The sequence below is a fragment of the Ursus arctos genome, unplaced genomic scaffold (genome assembly GCF_023065955.2).
Source record: "Ursus arctos isolate Adak ecotype North America unplaced genomic scaffold, UrsArc2.0 scaffold_32, whole genome shotgun sequence".
NCBI classification, from domain to species: domain Eukaryota; kingdom Metazoa; phylum Chordata; class Mammalia; order Carnivora; family Ursidae; genus Ursus; species Ursus arctos.
Window position 1 is genome coordinate 29,839,839 of NW_026623008.1, and position 20,364 is coordinate 29,860,202.

The 20,364-nt window shown below is 44.2% G+C and overlaps 1 protein-coding gene across 6 annotated transcripts in view; it reads right to left on the reverse strand.

Moving 5' to 3' along the window:
* Positions 1-20,364, reverse strand: part of TRIT1 (tRNA isopentenyltransferase 1) — a 56,817-nt gene that overhangs the window by 4,579 nt on the left and 31,874 nt on the right. For 3 of the 6 annotated variants that reach the window (XM_026516580.4, XM_057305178.1, XM_057305179.1), the window contains 7 exons: positions 18,771-18,913; positions 16,958-17,069; positions 16,467-16,579; positions 16,142-16,219; positions 13,295-13,404; positions 12,857-12,974; positions 9,602-10,422 (listed from right to left, as the gene is read on the reverse strand). In XM_026516580.4, coding sequence (XP_026372365.1) covers positions 10,253-10,422; positions 12,857-12,974; positions 13,295-13,404; positions 16,142-16,219; positions 16,467-16,579; positions 16,958-17,069; positions 18,771-18,913 — 844 coding nt within the window. In that variant the 3' untranslated portion in view covers positions 9,602-10,252. Of the gene's footprint in view, positions 1-9,601; positions 10,423-12,856; positions 12,975-13,294; positions 13,405-16,141; positions 16,220-16,466; positions 16,580-16,957; positions 17,070-18,770; positions 18,914-20,364 lie in introns of those variants that run through there. The other 3 variants (XR_008956747.1, XR_008956746.1, XR_008956748.1) reach the window with 2 other exon arrangements.

Genomic DNA, 20,364 nt, shown 5'->3' on the forward strand with positions numbered 1-20,364 from the left:
CTGCTGGCAAGAAACTACTGGTTTTCATGCCATTCCACCTCATTAGGCACATCTAGGAGGACACAGAGGCATTTCTGAACCCACAAAAACAAGTTATATAAAGGTCTATCCCGCAACCCCCGATATTAACAGGGAAGCTCAGGCAGAAGGCGTAGGCTAAACGGTTTTGTGTCCCGCTTCAGGTAGCTCCTCACCCCCATCCGGTGACTCCGAGGCTGATCCAGCCTCACACCTGAGAATGCACTGTCCTGGGGCCTCGCATAGCTAGGCCTTCCTTTTGTGTGGGACGTACTCAGTAGTTAGCTGTGCCAATGACTATATTCAGACCTGGACATCCCCTAATATGCCACTTGCTGGCCCTGAGTCTCAGTGGGGGACACCTATTGTTTGATCTTTCAGCATCAATCCCACGCCCACCCTCTTCTTAAAAACTGTTTTTCCCACAGCCCCATTTTTTCTAATCAGACAGTTCTTTTTTTTTTTTTTTAAGATTTTATTAAGTAATCTCTACACCCAACAATGGGGAGCAAGCTTACAACCCTGAGATCAGGAGCCATGTGCTTTACCGACCCAGCCAGCCAGGAGCCCCACTAGTCATATATTTCTACGGGGAGTAGCCATATTCTTAGGTGACCGGCTCTCCTGCTTAATCCCGGGGGAAGAACAGAATTCAGCTCTACTACTCCTTTCTCCTTCCTTGGGATTTTTAAGCTTGCAAATCAGGTGTACTTCTTTGCCGGGGGGGGGGGGGGGGTGCAAAGCTATAAGAGGTGAGGTGTGGAAGCTTCTAGTAACCGTTTGAGGAAAACTTGTTTGCCTGGAGAAAAAGGCCAAGTCAGCAGGCAGAGAAGAGGAAGGGGCGGAGACCAGTGCTGGTTGTGTGGAGTCCCTGATGGCAGCTGAGCCCCATGCCCAACTGCATCCCACCCGCACTTCAGAGGGGCTCGGTTGTTCAATGTGTCCTAGATCCCATGAGCCAACAGGTCTGTCTTTATACCTAAATTAATTCAAATTGGCTTTTAGTCCCTTACAATTGAGCTGACCCCAACTCTCCATTAAGTCACTTCAAGAGTAGCAGTCTGTTTCCTCATTTGCAGAGCCTACTTGAAAGGTTTTTGGCAAGGACGAAGGAGCTATGTAACTTTGTTAGAACGGTCCTAAGCTATAAATATTTAAGGACTGACCAGTGACTATGACATGTCTGATGATGAATATGATGGCAAGTGCTACCCCGGTGGTGTTAGCACAAATCACCCTTGCTGCGAGAAAGACAAGTGTCTTGTTGAGTAGAAGGCAGGTACTCAGCGGTGGAGACCCACTGCTCATCTGTCTAGCTGCCCTCCCCTCCCAGCTCACACACCCTGCTTCTGGGAGTCACTCCACCTCCAGGCCATCCATTGGTTCCCATGGGAACTGCCCTATTCTTTCAAAATCCCACCCCTAGCCTGATGGATTGACGGGCCTCAGGATAAGCACCAGAACCAATCGAGGCTAACGAGTCCCTTTCCTGGGGTTCTTCTTCTTCAAACTGTGGTAAAATATACATAACATAAAATCTGTGATTTTTTTATAAGACTTTATTTGAGAGAGAGTGAGTAGGGGAAGGCGCAGAGGGAGGGGGAGAGAGAGAATCTCAAGCAGATTCCCTGCTGAGTGTGGAGCCCTACACAGGGCTTGACCCCAGGACCCAGAGATCACGACCTGAGCTGAAACCAAGAGTCGGACACTTAACCGACTAAGCCACCAAGGCGCCCCTAAAATCTATGATCTTAAACCATTTTCAAGTGCATAGTTCAGTAGTGTTGAGCATTTCACACTGTTGCACAACTTATCTCCAAAACTTCGTCTTACAAACTTGAAACTCTATACCCATTAAACAACTCCCCATTTCCTCTGCTCTCCAGGCCTTGGCCACCACCATTCTCCTTTCTATCTCTATGAATTTGACTACTTTAGATCCCTCATATAAGTGGCATCATACACTACTTGTCCTTTTTGTGACTGGCTTATTTTATTTAGCATAATATCCTCAAGGTTCATCCATATTGGACCATGTGTCAGAACTTCCTTCCTTAAGGCTGAATAATATTCCATTGTATGTATAGTTCACATTTTGCATATCCATTTATCTGTCCACGGACACTTGAGGGTTATTTCTATTTTTCGGCTACTGTGAATAACGCTACTATGAACATGGGTGTACAAAAATCTCTTCAAGACCCTGCTTTCAGTTCTTTTGGGTACAGACCCACAAGTGGAATTGCTGGGTCATTCGGCAATTCTATGTTTGATTTCTTGAGGGACCACCATACTGTTTTCCACGGCAGCTATACCACTTTGCATTCCCACCAACACTGCACAAGGGTTTCAATTTCTCCACATCCTCGTCAACATCTATTATTTCCTGGTTTTTGATAGGAGCCATCCTAGTGGGCGAAAGATATCCCGGCACTTTTGAACTTTAGAGAAAGAATCAGCACTCCCTCTCTGACGCAAAAGCTCTAAGAGGTAAAGCTGCTACTCGCAGCCTTGTCTCCCACCATGTAGAAAAAGCCTGTTTGCAATGAGAGAAGAGAGAGGGGTCTACACAGCGTCAGATTAGGTAGGACGGGTTATGCCTGGGCCTTTTCTGTCCTTGAATCTGGTGAGGCACCTAAGTAACCCTCTCATAAACTCAACTTTTTGATTCAGTTAGAGTTTGGCTTTTTTTTTTTTTTTTTTTTTAAGTAGGCTCCACACTGTGTGACCCAATGTCACGCTCCATCTCACGACCCTGAGATCAAGACCTGAGCGGAGATCAAGACCTGAGCGGAGATCAAGAGTCGGACGCTTAGCCGACTGAGCCACCCAGGTGCCTCAGTTTGACTTATTTCATTGGTAACCATGAGTCTCAACTAAAATAAACATCTCAGTGGAAGGGTTCATTCTTCGGGCATCTTTTTTGCTTTCTCTTTTCTTGATTCCTTCTTACAAGCAGTTGGGATATAAATACTTCGTACAGTTAAGAAGCCCTAAAGGAATGCCCTTAATGAAGTAGAGTAACGGTTAGAGCATGGGTCAGAGCACAGAGTCTGCCCAAACTGGCTTCAAATCCTAGCTCAACAAATATTTAGTGAGTGCTTGCAAGCCGCAGGCCCCCAGCAGGTGCCAGGGATAAAGCGGTTAACAATGGACAAAACCTCCTGCCCTCTCTTTCTTTCCAGTACTCAGCAAATAACTGTGCGTCGACTATGTGCCAGGCACTGGTAAGCACTCTGAATATACACGCCTGCTTAGAAAACAGGGATAGTACGTTACCTTGTCCGTCCGTTTAAAGGAATCATCATAAGGTATGCATGTGCTTCACACGCAGGGCCTGCCTGACACACGGCAAGCACTCGGTGAAAAGCAGCCACGTTTGTGTTTAGACAGAGTCATGCCTTGCAGGAACGAGCCTCAGTATCTGTTGGGGGCCCCGTGTATGTCCTACATTTGTCTCAAAATGGGACCGACATCTTGACAGAATTTCCTCTCCAACTGAGCCAGAGATAGGTACAGGGGGTATGTGCTATAGCAGGATAACAGGCAAAAGAACACGGTGGGTAAGAACACAGACTTTGGAGTCACCCGCCAGTTTCAAACCCCAGCTTGTGCTCAGGAAAATCAACTTTTCTACTCAGTTTCCTCAGTTGAAAAATAGGGCTGATAACAACAATGATGGTATTATCACAGAGAACTGTTCTGAGGACTAAAGGAGTTATTATATGTAAAGTACTTAAAACCTGTCTGGCACATACTGCTATGTAAGTACAACCTGATGTTACTTACAAACTGCTGTGCAGGGGCACCTGGCTGGCCCAGTGTGAGACTTGATCTCAGGGTCATGAGTTCAAGTCCCACACTGGCCAGAAATTACTTTAAAAAAACAAAACAAAAAACTGCTAGAGGAACACATAGGAAGGAGACACTAAGCCTCCTTAGGGGTGCCAACAAAGCTTTGTCCAAGGAGAGGACATCAGATTTGGACCTTTAAGGATATATAGGAAGGAGTTCACTAGGTAAAAAGTAGCAGAAAGCATTTCAGATGAAGAACACAGTTTAAGTAAATGAGCTAAACCATGAAGAAATCATATGCATTAAAAAACAAGAGGGGTCCTGGGGCGCCTGGGTGGCGCAGTCGTTAAGCGTCTGCCTTCGGCTCAGGGCATGATCCCGGAGTCCTGGGATTAAGCCCCATGTCAGGTTCCTCTGCTGGGAGCCTGCTTCTTCCTCTCCCACTCCCCCTGCTTGTGTTCCCTCTCTCGCTGGCTGTCTCTCTCTGTCAAATAAATAAATAAAATCTTAAAAACAAAACAAAACAAAAAAACAAACAAGAGGGGTCCTGGGTGGTTCATTCGGTGGAGCATTCGACTCTTGATCTCAAGGTCGTGAGTTCAAGCTCCACGTTGGGTACAGAGTTTACTTAAAAAAAATTTTTTTTTTAATTAAAAAAAAAAAAGCAAATATAGGTGGTAGATAATGTGTGAGGCCCTGCTTTTGGCCATTAGCACTGTGGACCACCAAACTAATCAGTTTTAAGTCAGAGCTTGACCTGATAACTTCTGGGAACTGACAGTACACCATAAACCAATACTTCAATGGCATTAACAATTTTTCCACAACGAAGCAAATAAACCCAATTTATACCCACCATTTACTGGGCACTGCATTGCCAGTAAATGGCAACAACTATGCTGTTTTCAGAAGGACCTCATTTAATCCTTACGATGTACCCTGGAATGGAGACAATAACTCCATTTTATAATATAAGGAAACTGAGGCCGCTTGAGCAATTTTCCCAAGGCCACAGAGACAGTATACTAGATAGGAAAGTGTTAGGTTGCAAGTACAAATAGCAGTTCGGGTTTGTTTTTTGTTTTTGTTTTCACATAAACAGAAGTCTGCAGGTAGGTAGTTACAGCCCTCCGTTCAGTGATTCCACAATGCCACCAAAATACCTATCATTCCTCCCCACCATCTTTAGAACACTAGCCATTGGCCCCATGGCTCCCGCGGTCTCGCGTTCCTTATGATCGTTTTTAATACCCATCTTTAAAAATCTCACCAGCCAAGATTTTGTTCAGCTTTAATTTTTGAAATATTTCAGCAGTCAGCTCCTACAGCTCATTGACTTCACAGATGGGGAAATAGATTTGCCCCTAGCAAGATATCAGAGCTAATTAGTTACACCAGCCTGGAGTCCGGTGCTCTTTCCACGCTACAAGTATTTAGTGGAGACTGCAAGTTGCCCACCAAAGTCTGTTCTCCCATTTTTTCTTGGCACATGGCTTGACGACATTTCTCAGCCTCCTTTGCAGGTACGTGTGGACGGCCATATGACTAAGTTCTTGCCAAAGAAAAGTGCAAGGTATGTGTGCCACGGCAGGGTCCAGGCCTTAAGGCTCCGGGTGTCTCCTCTGTGCTCTGTGTCCCCTTCCCACTGGCTGGAACCAGTGATGACCCAGCTTCACTGATGCAGATGATAAAATGACAATGCCCCCAGAGGATGGAAAAGCAACGTGATATAAGGTACTCATGTCCCTGAATGACTGCTTGGAGCACAGCTGACCCACTGACCTGGACCGCTCACTTCGGAAATGTTAACTCCCCCTCAAGAGTTGTTATGTGAGAAAGAAACAAATTTCGTTGCTCCTTAAGCCACTGCACTGTCGGGCCTCTTTGTTATAGCAGCTTAGTCTTTTACCCTCATACAACCATGCAGCTTCCTCTCGTACGTATTCGGAATAGCTTTACAAGTGACCAGGTACCATCTTTTTAGAAAATAGCCCTAACTGCCCAAGCAGGTGATAAATAATGAAATTCCTTCCTGTGGCTACCATCTCAAGATTTCTTCATACTGGTTAAGGTTATTTAATGATTAAAGCAGATCATTTATGCAGAGACCCACTTAGCTGTTATGCTTTCATGTAATTGTTTCAACAAATATTTGATTTTCGAGATGCTGGGGATATACAGACAAGTTACTGCATTCATAAAAAGCTTGCCTTCTAGTGTTTTTTTTTGTTGTTGTTGTTGGTGTTTTTAATGTTGTGTTTTAAGCAGAAAAACCTCTCCATAGGAACTGAGACTAAGAAGACAGTTACTGAGGTTACAAAGGATCAAACCATGTACCTAGAGTATAGATGAACTGTTTTCCTGCTTAGCCCTAAAAATCAAGCAAAATATTTTAAAGACTAAGAACCCAGCTCTCTAGATTTTGAGTTGAAATATTTCCCACCCACTTACAAACAGCATTGCCTGAAATACAAGAAATGTAAAGCCTAGTAAAGATTGTTTACTTCCTATGTCGACTTTAACTCAATAAAACTGGGGCAAAATTTTTTTTTACTGACAGAGGTAGATGGATCAAATACCTTGCTGAGTGCTGGAATTAATTACCAAAGCCATTTAGAGAGCACTGCTGTGTACTGGAGACTCTGAGCACCTGGACCAAAGGGCTCTGCTTGTCTGTGGATTAGCTGAGGCCAGATGGTACAAAATGGCACTCTTCATCCTCCCTCCAGGCTGAACAAATAGCCCAGAGCTGGTCTCCGTGGTCCTTTCCAGCTCTCAAATGAGATCTGGAATGAGATATTTAGTAGTAGTAACAGAGGGAAGCGGAGGTTTGTCCTGGCTTTGCCACAACCTGCTTTATGGCTATGGGACATCCATGTATTGGGCCTCAGTGTCCCCATCTGCACAAGAAGGTGCTAAGGCTCCTTTCATCTCTACATTCATGACAGTCACTAGGAAGAACGACTTTCCTTCCCTACACGCAACAGCAAGGGCACTCAGAAGGCAGCCGGCAGAGAAGGGGGAATCTGCCTCAGGGCAGCGCATCGGACCGGGCACCAAGCTGACTCCTAGCGGGTGTTCCTCCTCCGCAGGCTCCCTGCTGATGGTGAAGGAGTTCCACCTTGTTGAATTTACAGTGTCTGAGAACAGGGGCAGTGGGCACAACCACAGTGCCTTCAACTTCGTAGGTACTTCGTAAATATGAGCACTTGGATTTCTTTCTTTCAGGAAATTCCTATTTCCAATGGCCATAGAGATAGCAGTGAGTTCAATGAGAAGCTGCGGCCCCAGGTATCTCAGATGAAAGGATTAAAGGCTTTTTGAGGTAGGATTATTAAAACTAGTTTTTCCTGCTTCTCCACTGAAACTTTTTTTAAAGCTTTACAATATATTTAGTGACTTGAGTGAAGAGCATTTCAGAGACTAAGGCTCCTCCTAAAATTACAGCCAGCTGAACGGTGCCTCAAGCCCCGCGCTGCTGCTCACCGGTTGGGCTGAGGCCCTCTGCCCGCTGGTGAGTGGGAAGAGAACAGCGTCTCCCTCACAGGACTACGTGAGAAGAGAAAGTATAGAGAGCGCTTGGTCCTGTTGGACTCACAGTTAAGTATTCATGCCACTTCCGGTGGGAAGATGGGACTTTCTGCTCTGTCAGCTCCTGGAGTAGCTCATATAAAACTGACCGGGAAAACTATATTATGTTTCATGTAAAGAACAACATGGGGTAGATACAAAGATAACTTCTTCTTTGAGTTAGAAAAATTTCTTCTTGAAATTCGAAGTCGTTAAAAATGGGTAAAGCTCAATAAAACTCAAGGGGTCCAAGATATCCCACAGAGTAGGGAAGGAGGGAGGAGAAGCCCCTGAAGTCATGTCGAGAACCCCAGCTTTCCAGGTCACATGGTACCATATCTGCAGACCTGGCTCCAAACTCCTGCCCTAGCCTCATGCTGTGCCATGTCACGTGCCTTCCCCCAACACATGCACACACTCCCACACACCAAGGGGGCAGGGGGCAGGTCCTCGGATTATTTGTCCTTACAGCAAGTGTGATTTCTTTGCAGCTTTATTACAGCTATAATTCTGTAATTATTTAATCAGTGTGGACTTTCAGGATCACCACTGTATCCTCTGAATCTAGCAAAGCACCAAGCACATGGTAAGTTCTGAGGTATCTGCTGGCTGAATGAATACACCGGCCATAGCTTAAGAAATCGTCAGAGACAGGTTTTGGCCTAAACCCTAGCATCTGAATGAAGTTCAGTATACAAGGTAAGTGAACCCGCTGGGGTTAACTGCGGAAACCTAGGTAGATGGTTAAGGCCCCAAACAAGAGACCCGACAGAGGTGGTGGGAGAAACGCACGCACACCCAGATGCTGCTAACAGGTGAGGTGACAGATGAAGACAGTATGTGCTAAACGCTATCTTTTCGGTAAGGGGGGAAACAATATATATTTCTACTTGTTCATTTTTGCATTAAAAAACTCTTGAGAGAGATATAAAAAACGAATAAGTAACCATTTGGGGAGAAGGGGATAGAGATGGAAGGAGATTTCTCCAAGTATATCTTTTGTTTGTTTGTTTGGTTGGTTGGTTGGTTGGTTGGGCATCAGCCTTCTGCTCAGGACACGATCTCTCAGGGTCCTGGGATGGAGCTCCACATCAGGCTCCTTGCTGGGTGGGAGTCTGCTTCTCCCTCTGCCCCCCCCCCGCCACCCCCTGTTCATGCTCTCTCTCTCAAATACAGAAAATCTTTAAAAAAAAATAAAGATTTATTTCAGAAAGAGAGAGAGAGCCACCCAGGTGCCCCTCAATGAATGTCTTTTGATGTCATTTTGATTTTTGAACTATATAAACAAATTTAGTGAAAAAATAAAACTTTTAAAAAACGTTAGAAGGAAAAAGAAGAAAAAGGTAAGGTATGGAATGCAGCACTGTTTAACAAGGTCAGCCAAGACCGATAGTTCTTTACCCTCTCCTCCTACACACAGCTAACCAAGAACTACTTTTTAAAGTCCAGCAGAAATGCTCCTTCTTCCATGGTCCTCCCCCCCCCCCCCGCATCCTTCCCTCCCCTCCAAAGAACAATTCTACACACCTCTTAGGCCTTTAGGTATTCTCTTCCCTAGACTGGCTGTTTGTACAGTATGAACAAAACTCCCTGAGAACAAGAACAACATCTCATTTTATCTCTGTACTCCCTCTAGCCTCTCATCTCGTAGATTCTGAACAAATAATGTATTACTTGAGTGAGGTTATGGCTTAATGGATACACCCCATTTGGGGTGATGAAAAAGTTGTGGAAATACAGGTGATAGTTACATAGCACTATGAACATAATTAATGCTGCTGAACGGTAAACATAAAAATGCTTAATTTTATGCTAAATACATACATACATATACTCAACATTGCTGGAAATCACACATCTCCAAGAACCCTCTATGTCTTCCAGGAACATAATAAGTGCTCAATAAACACTTGCTAAATAATGAATAGACAGTATGACCATGTGAAGAATGTCAAGTTTGAGAAAAGACTATCATGGTTTGGTTTGGTTTTGTGTGCGTGTTTTTTCTAAGTAGGCTCCAAGCCCAGGGTGGAGCCCAACGCAGAACCTGAACTCACGACCCTGAGATCAAGACCTGAGCTGAGATCAAGAGTAGGATGCTTAACTGACTGAGCCACCCAGGTGCCCCAAAGCTATCATGTATGTTGATAACAGAGCCTACTGTGTATAAACTAGACATGGAATTTATATTTTTTTAAGGACTAAAGAGACTCTTGGAAACTTTTTATTTAACTTTTAATAAAAATATAGACTCCTAACTCAATAGAAAGACAGCAGTGATAGTAATTATCACACAGGAGGAGCTCAACAAATGTCAGTCTTTAGTTTTCAAGTGTCACGTCATGACCACCTCCTTCTCTCCTCAGTGGAATTCCAAGAACTGGCTGAACTCACTTAATCATCTCACTGGGGCCCTGCCATTCACGCAAATCCAGAACTCCTGATTTATGGCTCACAGTACTTTAGTCATCTTTTATAAAATCTGGAAATGAGATATTTTTAGCCAGACCAGGGACATAAAACTTCTTTTTTAAGGGATATAGGAAATTCAGGTATTCATTACCAAAAAGATCCTCAAGTATTAAAAAGTACAAACTGTGCCTCTTTCAAAAATAGAACCTTTAAGGTTAAAAGAAAAAAAATTCCTTCCCAAAATCATCATTACCACTGGGTACATCAGCCAAACAAGGAGGTAACAAGCCCTGCTGTTTCCATGACAGAGAACACAAGACTTCAAAACTACACCACTGAAGAAAGAAAACAGTGGCGGCTTTCTGCATAGCACTCCTCAGTCCAGACGGGGACACAGACATAACCGTCCCTCCTGAACTGGGTCCCTACCTGTGCAAAGGCTACTGGACATGTCTCTTTAAACACCAGATTTCAGCTCTTTCTCATTCTGCCCTGGGGATCCTTTCTCTTTAAGCTCTTTGTCACGGTCTGGAGAAACACTCTGACTTTCCATGGTAGCAACAGCATCCAAGTCCAATCTTCTTCTCTTCTTCAGTTGGTGCAAGTGGGATTTGGATTTTATATGTGCTAAGACAAAACAAAACAAAAACAACTCATTAGAACTTTCTAGAATCAATCCTAGAAGCACACAATATTAACTGTACAATCCTTTTCTTTAATAATAACAGGATCAACATGTACTGGTGTAGCTGCTTACCATTTTTAAGGGAAGGCAAAGTTTCATGGCCAGCAAGCTACCATGCATTAAGTGTACCCTGCTGGGCACTTTACATCACTAATCCTCACAGCCATCTCCCAGGACAGTATTATTCAGCTCATTTTATGCCCGAGGAAACTGAAGTTCACCGAGGACTTAGATTTTGTCCAAGGACACACCGCATGTAAGTTCTTCGGCTCATCTACAGCTCGAAAAAAGACCAAATTTTCCAGAATCAGGGCTCTAGACTCGATTTTCCAGTACGGGGCTTCTTGTTACACATAGATTACCTTTCAACTCATTCAGCTAAAAAGGAACAAATCCACATCCTTGTCTGTACTGCAGGACAGATGCTCTGTCCCACATCAGACCTAGAGCTGTCCTTGCACTTCTTCCCTGCTCACACAGGTTGCTCCTCCTGATCTGACGTCCCTCTGCCTGGGTTAGACAGGCCATGTGAATGACTAAGCCACGAGGTTCACATTCTCCAAGCACACAATGCTCCAGGGAGATAACAGGAAGCATTCTTCTCTGTCGATCCTTTTTGAGGGTCCACAGAAGCAGTAAAGCTGAAAGGCCACTGTTGCCTGAAACCAATTTCTGACCTCTCACCCCAAAGACTGTTCCCACCCTCTGACTAACTCATACTAGCTTCTTTTTACTTATTCTTTTACAAGGAAATTTTCTTTGAAAGCCTCTAAAGAGATAGATAACTAGATTAAATGATCTTTGATATCTATTAAAAACATCATTTTAAGGGTTTCAAAGCAAAAAACAAGTACGGAAGAGGTTAGAAGTCAAAGAAAATTTTACTTGGGGGAAAAAAGTCAGCTTTATTCTCCAGCTAGAGCCTAAGGCAAAAAAAGGCTTCTGGCCTGGCTCTCCATGGCAGCAGGAGATGGGAGCAAGGACTTGACAGATGGCACTATAGAAGGGCTCACACAAGCTAAGCTCACAAAGGCTCACAAATGTTGTTTCTTTAAGGCTAACCCTGAAGGACATTCGACAAATCGAACCACTAAGTTTCCTTTAGAAAAAAACAATCAGACACTCTCTTTCTCTTCCCCTTTCATCATTATAAACCAACGACAATCGAGGCTTCTTCTGCTGCTTGGGCAAATCACAGCCATCCCCAGTCTCTGACAATGAAGTTCATTTTGCCAGTGTTACCAGTTAACAGAACTAATCCTTCTATTGGTTGGTATGGGGAGAAAACTCTATTTCTAGGAGAATCCCATGCAAGGCAGTACTCTGAACAGGATTCCAGCCACTGGGTCCCTACAAGCCCTGCTGTGCTCAAAAGGAGTGAGCCTTAAACAAGTTTCCAAACCCAGTGTAAACTCAAGACTTGGGAGGCCCTGGCCCTTTATGGGCTTTGACTAGAGGGATACAAGAATCTGACAGGGGAGCTCAGTGTGGCTCTGTGGCAGAGGCAGATCCGGGCTCTGAAACAGGGGAAGAGAGCCTTAGGTCAGGGCTCATGCTGTTGGTCAGGAGTACCTTTAAAGAAAACATCGCCCTTTGGCCAACTTCTTTATATGAGTCTGACAGTCTTGCTTTCACAGCTGCTTTTTTTTTTTTTTTAAGATTTATTTATTTGAAAGAGTATGTGCACATGCGCGGGGGTGGCGGGTAGTGGTGACAGAGGAGAGAATTCCCAGACTCCCAAACAAGTGCGGGGCTCGGTGAGGGGCTCCTTCCCACAACACTGAGATCATGTCCTGAGCTGAAACCAAGAGTCGGACACTTAACCTACTGATGCCCCTGCTTTCACAGCTTAACACTTTTCATCACAGTTTTAGGAATCACCACCATTTCAATATATTACCTTATAAATCACCAAAGAGACCCCATTTTCAAAGAATGTACTCGGGAGGAGTAATTGCACTTCCTCCTACCCTCCCAGCTGTTTCTGCTTCTTTGGTCTCCTGGGTGAGTTGACTGGTTTCCCACCTCACCTGCACTGAGTTCTAAACATGAAAGACCAAGAAACTCCTAGAAGGTAGGATCAGGAAAAGTCAAAGGAGCTCGGGAAAGTTAACTGCAGACCTCTCGGTATGAAATATCTACTCTAGCTGAAGTTGGAGCACATATGATCTTCCTTTGAAATTCAGAATACAAAGATAACTCTCCAAAATGGGAAAGTCTCCATGAAATTTGAGTACTTAGGGGCTCTTAGAGGAATCTGGCCATCCCTTTACAAATAAGCAGACTCCAGCATTCAGCCTACGAAAAACCTTAAATATCACAAAGTCACTGTGAGCCACCCTTACAGATTTCTCTGTGCCCTTCCCCAGACTCTACCTGCCCATTCACGGTCCCCAATGATGATTCGATCACAGAGGTCACACATGTGATAACTTCTCTTGTTCTCCGTTTCACTGCACGGCATCTTTACTGGAGCAGCTGCAGGCTTGTGGCCCTGAAAAAACGGGGGGTGGGGGGATGGGAGAGAAGCAATCGACTCAAAGAGATTTGGGTCTCATTCTCTGATATTAAGGGGAGTGGGATTTTCCCAAGGTTCCTTTTTCTTATCCCAGAGAACAGGTGGACTACGGACAGATTTTAGCAACAACCTTTCTAAATGTGAAAGTAGAAACACAGCCTCCAGGGATCTAAAAGCAGCCAGCTCTCCTGCTCTATTCCACGGAAAAAAAAACTTGGTTCCCCACCAACAAAGGTGCCAGCTAAGGAAAGCTCTCTGAAAGCCAAACAATATGCAGTACTGTGATTAATAATCACCTGGACGAAACTTTGCACGATCTCAAGAGCAGGTTCAAGAACAGACTCTTCCCACTTCGAGACATCAGATACGTCTAAGCCGTATACTGGGGGGACACTGGGACCAGGTCCTAATGATGACAAAGAGAAGTGTGAGAAGTCAGCCTCCAAGACCCAATCAATTCTGCTCCCAGGACTCCAAAAGCCTCCAAGGAAATATATGGGGTCAAAAGAATAAACATTCTGATCATGCCATTCATTCTAACCAGAAACATGAACCAAACAACTACATACAATCCAAGAATGACCTAGAAGGTTCACTGATCTGTAGCCAACAAGTCTAGCTGTATAATCCAGAGACTTCTAGAGACAGCATCTTCCAGATCAGTCAGAAAAACAGAACAGAGTAACGGCTCTAGTGACTACTACATGGGCCACAATATGAAGATGGCATACATAGGAGTAAATAAACTAACAGCTTGAAGTAAATGCCTGTTCTAAGTTGCCTCTCATGTTGCAGTGACGTTGCTCTTGTGCCAAGAGAGTTCACAGCTTTCTTTAGGAGCAGACACTAGTCTCAGGTTTGTATATGCCCCTTCAGCAGTAAGGCATTCATGAAACTTGCTGATACCATACAGATAATCAGGGACTGGGAACAGAAGAATATCAATCAGTGAGCCACTATATCTGAGAACTAGAAAGAAGCCTGGAAACTGAACTAGTTAAGCCCCTTCTTTTAGGAAAGTGATCTAGAGGAGTATTCAAGAAACATCCTTTGGTAAATACTTCTGAATGGAAAGGCAACTGGGGATAGCCTAGAGTACAGCTCCAGGCATTCTGTCCACTGGAGCCAATCCTGTTAAGTCTCTGCTGGTAGCTTCCCCTATGGACACACTAAATTGCCTTCCACAGCTAGGTCAAGTCAGTTGCCTAAAGGCAAAGAGCATCTCCCCATGGACAAAAACATCAAAGTCCTTAGGATGCCAACGGCTGGCAGGTGCTGGCCTTTTGATTGTGCCAACCACAAGTAAGATTCTTCATAAAATGGACTGGGCTGCACCTGCCACCACACGGAAAGGTGAGACTGGGAGGGTGCAGGCAGCACCCACAGCACACCTGGCCTTGGCTAAGCTCTGCACCTGTTTCCAGGCCACTCTATATTTTCCTTTCCCCTCTGAGTCCTTTGTTGAGCTTCTGTGCCCTGTCTAAGCACCTTTCAACAAGTTCTCGGCTCCCAGCTGCTATTTCTGGCTTGGGTCCAAGGCCAAGTTGGGGCGGGGAAGTCCCTCTGGCTTCTTGCCAGAACCATGTCCCAGCAGACTAGCCCGGGCCAATCACACACAGCTCCTGGTTTACAAGGCAGCTGTGCCTTTCACTCTAGCACCAGGACCGAGCCGGCGTACACACGAATGAGGAATGCAGATGATGCGCGGTGCCGTCAATCCCTCCCGACTCAGAGATGGGGGAGTTACTGTGGCTTTACCACAGGAGGAAGTTTCAAATCATTACAAAAAACATCTTTTGTTACAGACTAACTGTCAGTCCTGGAGAGAAGAGAAGCTGCATTAGAAATCTGTAGTAGTGAATTTCAGTAGATGCAATTCAATTTCGATTTTAGCTGAAGCGAAGAATTCTCCCGACAGGACATGCAGAGGAAGGAGGGTAAGCAGAAGGAAGTATAAAGAGCCCCTTGGTGCCAGAACTACCCCAGAGAGGCCTGGCAGAGAGCGGGTGTGGAAGAGAGAACTTCAGCAATCGGTGGTCAACAACGTGGACGGAGGTATTTCTGTTCAGAGACCCTGAAGAGCAGCGTGGAGGCCTCAGCTGTCCTTATCTATAACTGAAAGCAGAAGTCTAATGGCAAAAGGCAAGCAGGGGATGATTCAGAAGTGTATTTAAAAGGTGCCTATAAGATAAAGTTGGGTGTTTCGCTCAATCTCCTTTAAGTTAATCTCTTTTTAGCTCATAACCACACAATTTCTTACCTGAGGCCCAATTCCAATGCTGTCTAGCTAAAGTTATAGCTACCGGAAACAAGAAGAGTGCTCTAAAGTACAGTGTATGTGGGGGGGGGGGGGGTCAGACCTGCATTCAATACTGCTTATTCAGCTGGCAGATTTTGGGCAAGATATTTAACTTCTTGAAGGCTCCATTACCTTATCTGCAAAAATAAAAGAGTAACATCTACCTCGCAGGGTCAGTAATATATGTAGAGCACCAAATTTAGTGTCAAAGACACAGAACAAGGTCAAATGAAGGAGAATATCCTTCCCTGTTCCTTAAAAGTGCTGTTCAATTAAAGGCAAAGCTGCAGCACTCGGAAGCACCGAGAACCTGAATGTGAAGGCAATGCTGGGAGAGCTGGTGAAGGTTTGACTCTTTACACTGCTCATCTGGCCTAAGAACCATTTTCTCTCTTTCTTTTTTTTTACTAATCTCTACACCCAACTCGGGGCCCAAACTCACAACCCCCAAGATCAAGAGATACATGCTCTTCCAACCAAGCCAGCCAGACGCCAGAGAACCATTTTAATTAGGAAAGCCTCCCTACAGAAATCTGACTGCACTTGAGGTACAAACTCTGAAGCTCAAGTCAACCTGGAGCGCCGACTGTGCGGAGATGTTGCTATTATGCTCCTACAGCCGGCACTCTTGTGTTCAACTCCTCACTGGAAAGATTTCCTTTGTTTTCTGAGACATTACAAAGAAGCATTCCTGCATAGTCATTTATATAGTAGACCCTCTCCCAGATCAGGTCCCCAAAGCTTAGGACAGGTCCAGACACTAAAGTTCCTTTTCTGGGTGAGCTAAGGACATCTATATTCTACTGGAAACAGACCAGGGGATAAGGAAAAACACGAGACTTACTGCTCAAAAAACGGTTTTTAACCCATCGGTTTTGCTTCCGGGCATATCTCTTAGTCACTTGTTTCAGAGACTCAATACCTGAAAGACAAGGTAGATCTAAGAACCTCTAAGTTCTGACCCAGCCGAAAGGCAAGCCCTCCCAGCCCAGCAGAAGAGAAAATCAACCACAGCAGCACACGGGAGTACACTTGTTAGACAAAAATCTCAATTCTGAGTTGAAGGCCATTTGGGACTCTTCTGGCCTCAGCTCTTTCTCAAACCATACCAGCGGGGTACTCTGCCACCCAAGGATGTCCAAGGCTAGGTTACATGCAGGAATTCACACCTTTCTTTAGGAGCTGGTTACTAGTCTCTGGTGTGCATTTTCCCTCAGTGACCAGGTACTCGTGAAATTCCTTGAAGCCAATGGATTGGAAGATACCATGCTGATAGTCCTGGCTGGGAACAGGAGAGCATCAGCAGATGAGCCAGTGCATCTGAGAGCTAGCAGGGGGCTTAGAGAGGATCTAGCTGAGCCATTTCATCCCACAGATGAGAAACTGAGATCCTGAGCAGTTACTGCCTCTCTAAACTCCTTCCTCCACCACCCCCCACCAGCTCCCTGGTTAGTTCCCCTGAAAATTAACTCCTGGGAATGTCTGCCAGATTAGAAAAGTGCAACTGTAGCAAGAACACCAGACCTCCTTCCAACAAGCCTTGCCAAAGCCAAGGACAAAGGCTAATAAACAAGTAGATCGCAAGCCAGAATTACATTTATGGTCTTTTGACTATAAGCAAGGGAGGGAGAGTAGGTCAAAGAAATGGCCAAATCCTCACCTATTTTCTGCAACCTTCTTCTGATTATAGCGCCTGTGAAAATCTCTTAGTTCATCCAAGAGCCCAGCAGCAAGCATGTCATCCACCCTCTTATCCAAGCGCTCATCTAGAACTGCAATCACAGCAGCCCGTCAACCAGCAAGCCTGTTGCAGGTGCCCACTGATACTTACATGATGAACGGACGGGCTGCCACAAGAAGAACATTTGTTCAAACGGGAGAAAGGGTTCAAAGGCCAAAGATCACAGAATAATTCATTTTATATTGGTCATACTTAAAACTGCACTTCAATAAAAACAGCCAAAATGAAGCACATGTCTTATTATATACAGAGAAAGCATGCGATTACAGCTATTAGAAAGGACAAATATTTTATTATGGAATGTATATTCACTGTTTACTTTAGAGGCAGCTGAGAGACCCTGGGTTACCCTTCTTACTTTTTTCCATTATATTTGTTACTCTTAGTGTTCCTGGACAGGAACAAGGAACTTTAATCCAAAGCCATCCTAGGTACATCTTGAACTACTGAGCCAGACAAAGGAGCAAAGTCAGTGGTCATAACCACTCAGATGCGGTGGTCAAATTTTATTATGACCAAAGGTGGTGGTCAGCTTTATTATGAATCAGATTCCATTATTTATGCCAAACTGCAATACATGTTTTTATTTACAAAAATTTCATTTAAAAAATTACCTTTTTCTATAAACTTGCACCTGAGATTAATTTAACAGCAAATTTTCACCATTTCAACCATGCTCTACAATATCTGCCATTGCTACTTCTCAGCCTGCAGTAACGGTAACCTTTTATCCTATCTTCCTAAACAGTTTGTATTTATTAAGGACTCACCACATGTTATGCACATTCCAAGCACTCTGTATGTTGTAATTCATCTAATCCTCAATACATGTATGTATTATTACTATTATTATCATTAATTCCACTTTACAGAAGAGAAAATTGTGGCACAGGAAGGTTAACTAACTTGCCTTGAAACACGCATAGCTAGAAGACGGTGGACCAGGAATCTGAATTCAGACAGTTTGGCTCAGAGACCATGTTCCTAATCGCTACACAATACTGCCTTTCACATACACACCTAGCTCATAGGTTACCCTTAAAAAATGAGTATTCCTTCTCTATGGCCTCACAGCACTTTCTAGCCCAGCATTTATCACAATGTAGTATCTATCTTTGTTTGCTGTCCCACTAGACTGGGAGCTCCTAAAAACCAGGCATGGTTTCACATTCATCTCTGAAATCCAAGTAACTATGCAGCATACTTGGCACTTCACTGAATCCTTACTGAACGTTAGCTGGTTGAAGAAGTTAGTACTATCACAGGGCATTATCATACTTTACAAAAAAACCCACAAAAACATAATCAGGCTAGCTAACTAACTATCATACCCATTTCTTAGGCCTGCTACTTCTAGAATAATCAGTGATGCAGCCTCCACCCAGCCAGTCCAGGGAGGCAGACCTCCTTCCACAGAGCCTTCCTTCTCTTTCTCTTCAGACCTTCCCTGGATAGCAGTCTCTTACCCATCCCACCCATCTCCTCTTATCCCACCCTTGGTATCTTATCCTAGTGCCAGGGCCACCCTTCTTCCCTTTCCAGACAGATACCTAGCGGAAGGGCACTATGCCTTACTAAGTTAATGAATAATGGTGATTATAAAATTAACAACTAACACTTGTTAAGTGCTTATTATGAGCCATTTGTGGTTCTGGGCATTTTATTTATATATTTACACATACATATATGAGCTCTATCTCAGTTGGACTCTAAGGCATCAAAGGGCTTTTACCTGTCTGGTCAGCATGAAGCCAGAGGATGCAAAGGTTAGGGAACTTCAGAGGGCCTCCAAGGGGACCACCACCTTCCTCTGCATGTTGACGATGAAGAAATTCACTATGAGTGATTCCCGTTTCTTCAAACACTTGCAAGCTCCTAAGTCATTTAAAGGGGCCGGGGCGGGGGGGACACCCATAAAAACCATTAGAAAAGATTGATTCTCAAATGAAACAAGGAGAGAGGCTATTATAGAACACCTCTTTCTCAATTTCACTGCATAAGCTCCCGAAGCCATGAAGGTCTGGGGTTACTCCAATCCTACAGCTACTCAGACAACAGTCCCAAAGAAAAATTTAGGTAAAGTAAGAATAATACTATTCTTCTACACATACATTAGTTTTTCTGAACTCAGGTTCAGAAACAGCAGGCTTCTTCCACAGAAACAGCATGGGGCTCACTCACCTTCAGGTGAGCAGTAAAAGAGCTGTCTGGGAGACTGGTACAAGCCAGCAAGTCCAGTCTCGCCGGAACGCCTTTCCCACAGTACAAAAGTATGTCGTACACCCAGCTCATCAACTTTTTTTTTACATACGTCTAGAATTAACGAAGAACACTTCTGGCTGATTTGGTACTCTACTAGCACAAAGACCACTAAAGAAAGAACTCACATACTTACTCTTCGGCCACTCTCTGCTCTGTCCGCCTCTATTAGTTATGCAGCTCTAGGTAATGTAACTCTCAAATCTACACTCCCCCACTCTGGGTGACTGCAACTTAGCAGCTTGAAAGTGATCTTTCTCTCCCTGACCCAATTCTACACCCTAACACAAGAGTAGAGACCCCCTGTCTTTCCATACCATTGGTCACTCAAAGAGGACCTGTGAGGGAAAATCGTGTAATAGGTAATCCCAATCATCTGGAGGTTAGGATACAGTCACAAACTAAAAGAAAGATGAGGAACGCCTGGGTGGCTCAGCTGGTTAAGTGTCTGCTTTCAGCTCAGGTCATGATCCCGGAGTCCTGGGATCAAGCCCTGCATCGGGCTCCCTGTTCCGTGGGGAGTCTACTTCTCCCTCAGCCCCTCCACCCCCACCCCTTGCTTGTGCTCTCTCTTTCTCTCTCAAATGAATAAATAAAAACCTTAAAAAAAAATAAAAGATGAACAAAGTCCTCCAGTCCTCTCTAAAGACGAGACTCTAGAGCTCTTGCTTAGAAGCAACTGACTCTTACTAAGACACAATTCTTAATTTATCACTAGTTTAGATGTAGCAAAATGAGGAGAGGTGGAAAGAAAGAACTCATTAATAAATAGAGAGGATAATAAAGACCAAGCTCTAGAACTGTCATAAAACAACATAAAAATGAATGTTCATCTTAATGTTCCTGTTTTCCAAAAATTTTTGAAAGATCTCTATTAAAATGTTTTAAAATAAAATGTTTGGATACTGAAAGTATAAATTTCATTTATCTAGAATGTGCATTATCACCCAAGGTGACACTGCTCTCAAGGGGGGCAGAAAAACTTAGACATTACAATGGTGTGTGACACTCCAAGGGGCAACCATACCCAAAGAAATATTATCCTTTAGTACTAAACTTCATGGAGG